The 5,426-nt window shown below is 44.0% G+C and overlaps 1 protein-coding gene across 1 annotated transcript in view; it reads right to left on the bottom strand.

The window, feature by feature from the left end:
• Nucleotides 1-399: 399 nt before the first annotated feature.
• The window catches only part of LOC112069944 (aconitate hydratase, mitochondrial-like), a gene marked incomplete at its 5' end in the record, with an annotated part of 9,444 nt that continues 4,417 nt past the window's right edge, over nt 400-5,426 (bottom strand). Inside the window, 5 exons of the mRNA XM_070438773.1 lie at nt 400-3,837; nt 3,957-4,078; nt 4,480-4,612; nt 4,744-4,935; nt 5,175-5,424. Coding sequence (XP_070294874.1) covers nt 3,706-3,837; nt 3,957-4,078; nt 4,480-4,612; nt 4,744-4,935; nt 5,175-5,424 — 829 coding nt within the window. The remainder of the gene's footprint in view (nt 3,838-3,956; nt 4,079-4,479; nt 4,613-4,743; nt 4,936-5,174; nt 5,425-5,426) is intronic.

Raw genomic sequence — 5,426 nt, 5'->3', positions numbered from 1 at the left:
CTCTAGTGTGGGGGTAAGTCTCATTCGAAAAGCACCATAATTGCACATTTCCACTAGTGACTTACCTCAGTGTTTTACCAAAAAGGCTCAGACTTGTTTCCAATTCCACAGCCCTTCTCCAAAAACATAACACTAGAGCCTACATTAACATAGTCACTGGCAACACAATGGTGCTGTAATGGAAAAACCCAGACACAGGTTAAGCCTAGTCATGGACTGAAAATCGCCATTGAAAGTACTTCTTAGTCCAGGACTAGGCTCAATCTCTGTCCGTGAAACCGCCTCTATTATGGCTAAGGGATACTATATTCACAGTGCTGAATTGTAACTATAAGTGCTGAATTAAATCTAATTATGTAAACTTGCAAAAATAACATTTTATTAATTTACCACAGGAAATATCCTAAAATCTCTTTTTAATCTTGTACGCTATGAAACTCCAAGCATTCAAATCTAATACAAAACAAACTTTAAAAATCAAAACAAATATGGAAATCAGTCAAGCGGAATTAACCACTTGAGATTACATTAAATTGAATAATGCCCATCAATGGGTTTCTACATTTAATTGTTTGCAGTGTCTGAACAAAATTAGCATTCTTATGAAGTCAGTCATTGACAGTGTTTCAAAATGGAAAAGAAATAGCTAGGCCAATAAAACAAAGCAGTTCAGGTTTTGGATTTACTGAAGACAACTTAAAATGAGCTAAGCATTTGCTTTGTCACGTTACAGTAGCATTTCAGAAACTCACAGATTTGAACCAGGGATCAACATATTGTATATTACATCACAGTATAAGCAGCCTGCTTCATGGGTGGCTGTTATCCTTATGAATTACAATGTACAAAGGAACAGTTCCATTTAGAGACTGCATTAAATACTTGTGAATTTAAGAATTTCTTTATTAAAAGCCACACAATTGACAAACTTAAATGCTGCTGGCATTACACTGGTCATCTTCATACTCAAACATGGGGTTCATTGACATGAAGAAATGAAACAGAATGGCAAACCTTTGTAACAACACTTATGTTTGTTTTAGTATGTAAATGGGGCATTTTCATGAGGCATCTTTGGTGATTAACTTCAGTAGACAGATCAGAGAGAATTCATCAGCAACGTGTTAGCAAAGTTAAGGTTGAGCAAATGACGAATTAGTATTGATTATGACAGTGTATAACAAGTTGGTTAATGGTCTCTAAACCGCATACATGGGTTAAAGTTGCATGATCTGGAGCCAATCCTGTTTCAAATCAGGGGTTCCTTCATCTGCATCAAATAACTTTAAAACAAAACCTAGGCATGTCTCACCTGACCAGTCGCTCCCTTTACATTGACAACTCCAACATTCACCTGGGTGCACACCAGTGTGCAACATACAAAGACGGACCACTGTACAGCACAGGTCCAAGAGTGACAAAACATTGAGACGTACAGTACAACCCTACTTTAATGCTTGAACAATAATTTACCTTTCATTTAAAACCTCCAACCACCTGTTTATTGGTTTGACTAGTTGTGAAACCCTTAGATTGGGGAGGGGGGAAATGGATAAACTATTTTAGGCTTCAGTTTAATAAAAGATAATTGATGAGATTAAATGATTAGTTTGTTACAGTGGGTTTATCAGAGAACAAAAGGCTCTGCATTCAACCAGGCAGCTACTGCCCACCCTCTCTCCATTTTACATAGTGCATATGTACACCTCTATATTACATGATTTACACACAGGCCCAAACCAAGTTCCTTTAAATACATTTGGGTTTAACAGAGCCATTGCTATTCATCTGAATAGATTGTCAATGAAGACCATATGCTAGTGGACAAAAATAGGCATTGCGTTTCTACTTTCATTACACCCTACTGCAACTACAAAAACTGAGATAGTTAGCTCTTCAGTTCATCATTGATAAGCAAAATAAACTGACATGAAAACAAATGTTGATTTGATAGCAACATTAATCATCTTGGCACCATGACCAATGGATTTAATGGAAGTGGCCAGTCCAATCTCCAAAGTATTCCCATGAATACTTTGATTAGAACTTACTTTAAAGTAAATTAGTACTTAGTGACGAGAAGACAACGAATAGGTGGTCATGGCCCCCCAAAGCCAACTTAAACAGTCACACTTTATAAGACTTAGCTGCAATATCCTCAAACACACAATGTACCATTTAAGTGGCAAAATGTAGATACAAAATGGCAAGAGTTTTAGCCAAATGTAATAACTTGAATCAGATAATGGTATACATTTCTCAAATTACATTTGTCATTGTATTCTGTTATTTCAAATGAAAAATCACACCCTTGCTTTAAGATGCTATGGAGTGCAGCATTTGCGATGCATAAGTGAAAGCGTGGATGAGTGTCTACAATACTACTACATATAGCGCTAGTGTACAGCCGTCTGGACACTAGATTGTGCGTTCATTTTGTAAGAGGAGGTCCCTCAAGCTGTGCGTGGAGCCCTGGAATTAGCAAGGACAGAGGGGCAGCACCAAGCCAGACAGGGATATGGACAGGCAATGGTCTGATTAGCTAGCTAATCACGCACATGGAAAGTAATGGCAAGACTAGTACAACACAGCAGTATGTAGCATTTTACTCCCACCTACAGAGACACACAGAAAAGGGCTGCTAGGATCTAATATAATTTCATGCAATAGCCCTCAAGTAGAAACAAATGGAGCATGTGGAGAAAACAGCGGTAGAGATTTAAAGTGTGGAATGCAGAGTGACAAACGGTACACCAAATTCCGTGGGTTAAAATTGATTTTGGGTCAAGAGAAACACCAGAAAAGGAAAACCCTACAAAACAAAGTCCATGCATACACTACACTCTGCAGAAGGATTGACCTTGTCACTACAACCTGGTCCTGGAGCCACATAATCTAATGGTTCCATTGATGCCTTTAATCTACTATGTGAACAGTTATTAGGCCTGGGTAACCAGGTTAGGCGACTTGCTCTCTAATCAACAACTAAAACGGATCAATTCAGGTCAGTCACAGGAAAAATGTGCAGCTCCTGAGGCCCACTAGAACTATGGTGGACTTACCTAAACAAATATTCACATTAATCTTTACCAGCAGCAATAGTGAACTAACAAGAGTTGGAAATCCTGGGAATGAGAGGGATACATTCAGTGAATTAAAATGTGCAACTGTGTTAACCAGCTCTGTCTGTATTGGAGGAAACAAGTGGTGGTCCAGGTACACAGCTTAACACAACAACTAAGACAGGGAAAGGAACGTGAGAAGGATTCAAGCTACAGACCAGATATGGAGAGCTAGCAGTGTGTTTGTGAGGTAAGAGTGAATTGAATACTGCAGCACTACAGTCAATAGCAAGAAGCGTGACAAACGTGATTACACAAACGGAGGACTGCCAACAAGAGCAGTGCTGCCTAGAACGGGAACACTTAAATGCTATGCTGAAACAAAGACAAGGGTTCTTGTGTGTGTTATGTCAGAGCTTGTGTGTGCGTATACAGCTCTACCTGTCTGTGGGGAGAGCTTTGACAGTAATCCTGTATGTGTGCGCAAGCATTTCATCTGTACAGCAGCATGGGGTGTGTGTTTACGCTATGCAGGCTGCTACCGCCCATTTCCCACGTCTATGCAGCCCCTCCCCCTCAGTATCTCCAGGTCCGCCTCTCTCTGTGCTCCTCCGCCCCTCCGAACCCCCCTGGGTCCCTTCAGTTACTGAAGCTCCTTCATCCTGTTGAGGGCGCTGCCGGCGCGGAACCACTCAACCTGGTTCTCGTTGAAGGTGTGGTTCAGGGTGATGATGTCCTGGCTGCCGTCACCGTGCTTCACCACTCCCTTCAGGGGCTAGAGGAGAAAGACAGCTGGCCTGTAAGGCATCRGTGTAAAATACACATACTACCAAGTCCCATCCCCATTATATGGAGGGKYMTAATTTGGGTYGCTGAATGGTCAATGACMCTCACCTTMCCGGGGGCAAAGGTTGCGAGGCCTGTGATGGAGATCTTGTCATCGGGGCGGATTTTGTCATAGTCGGTGGGGTCGGCAAAGGTCAAGGGCAGCATGCCCTGCTTCTTCAGGTTYGTCTCTGAGAAGAGGACAGAATGGCAATGAGGAGAAAAGAWWGAAAARAAGACAGAAAAAAAGAAAGTGGGGAACAAGAGGGAGCTTTGGGAATTGGCTCYTATCGAGCTCCATTGTGTAAACAGAGAGGCCTTCTACCACAGCGGGGCAGATCCATTACATGCCAAGTCAAGGTCATAGAGAACAATGTGTACATTCAAAGTGTGTGGGTGATCTTGTTTCTAACCACGTTTCCCCTCTTGTGCAATGGGTCTCATGATAGCTACACGAGCTCTGTCTCAGATTGAGCAGGTTCCCACCAAAAGCTTTTCCTCTCATGCCACCCACCCACATGCCCCGCCACACCCCTATACCCTCTCCTCTCTCCTCTCTCTTGGTGACTCCACATGTAACATCTAAGCGTACCGTGGATCCTGGCAAAGCTCTTGACAAGGATGACCCTGCCTCCCAGGTGTCTGGGCTCCAGGGCTGCGTGCTCTCTGCTCGAGCCCTCCCCGTAGTTGTCATCCCCCACAACCACCCACGACAGACCGTTAGCCTGGCAGGAGCAGAAAGGGAATATTTCTTAAAATCAGATTCTAATTTAAATATTGTCATTCTGGGACAGCCCAACCAACAACAGCACACAGCCTCTATAGGTCCTCTCCTGACAGTTACTGTCTGTCACACCTTGTAGTGGCGAGCCACGTCAGGCACGCCCCCGTACTCTCCCGTCAGCCGGTTCTTGATCTTGTTGACCGCGTCGTTCTCAATATTGATTGCTCCAATGAGCATGTTGTTGGAGATGTTGTCGAGGTGACCGCGAAACTTGAGCCAGGGGCCAGCGGCGCTGATGTGGTCTGTGGTGCACTTGCCTTTCACCTGCGGAACAGGAAGGAAGAAAAGAGGCCGTAGGGTAAATGGCCATCCAAATGTGGCACCACATGCCTGAACAACCATCTGCCAACTCAGTGGTTGCTAAGTCTCTAATAATTAGAACGTAATGCCACTGTTGAAGGCCTCTCAATTCCAACCATGGTCCTTGGTGGAGGATAGAACTCAGCCAAACAGTGAGAAGAGGCCTTCCTCATCATATAGCTGTCTTGACATACACCTCTCACCTTGATCAGCACTTGCAGGTCCTCAAGGTCCTTGCCGTTCCACTTGTCAAAGGGCTCCAGCAGCTGCAGGCGGGTGCTGGTGGGGCTAACGTCCACCATAATGGAGCCGCTCTCYGCAGGGGGGTGTTGGTAGGTGTCCTGGCCGGGGTCAAAGTCACGGGCAGGCAGCTCGTCGCCATTGGGTGGCTCCAACTTGAATTTCTCACCATTGGCCGCGGTGAGGTAGTCAGTCTCAGGATCGAACTTCAGGGT

Source organism: Salvelinus sp. IW2-2015, unplaced genomic scaffold, assembly GCF_002910315.2.
Source record: "Salvelinus sp. IW2-2015 unplaced genomic scaffold, ASM291031v2 Un_scaffold1166, whole genome shotgun sequence".
Classification (NCBI taxonomy): domain Eukaryota; kingdom Metazoa; phylum Chordata; class Actinopteri; order Salmoniformes; family Salmonidae; genus Salvelinus; species Salvelinus sp. IW2-2015.
The sequence above is the reverse complement of the archived record's forward strand: the minus strand, read 5'-3'. Positions and strand labels throughout refer to the sequence as shown.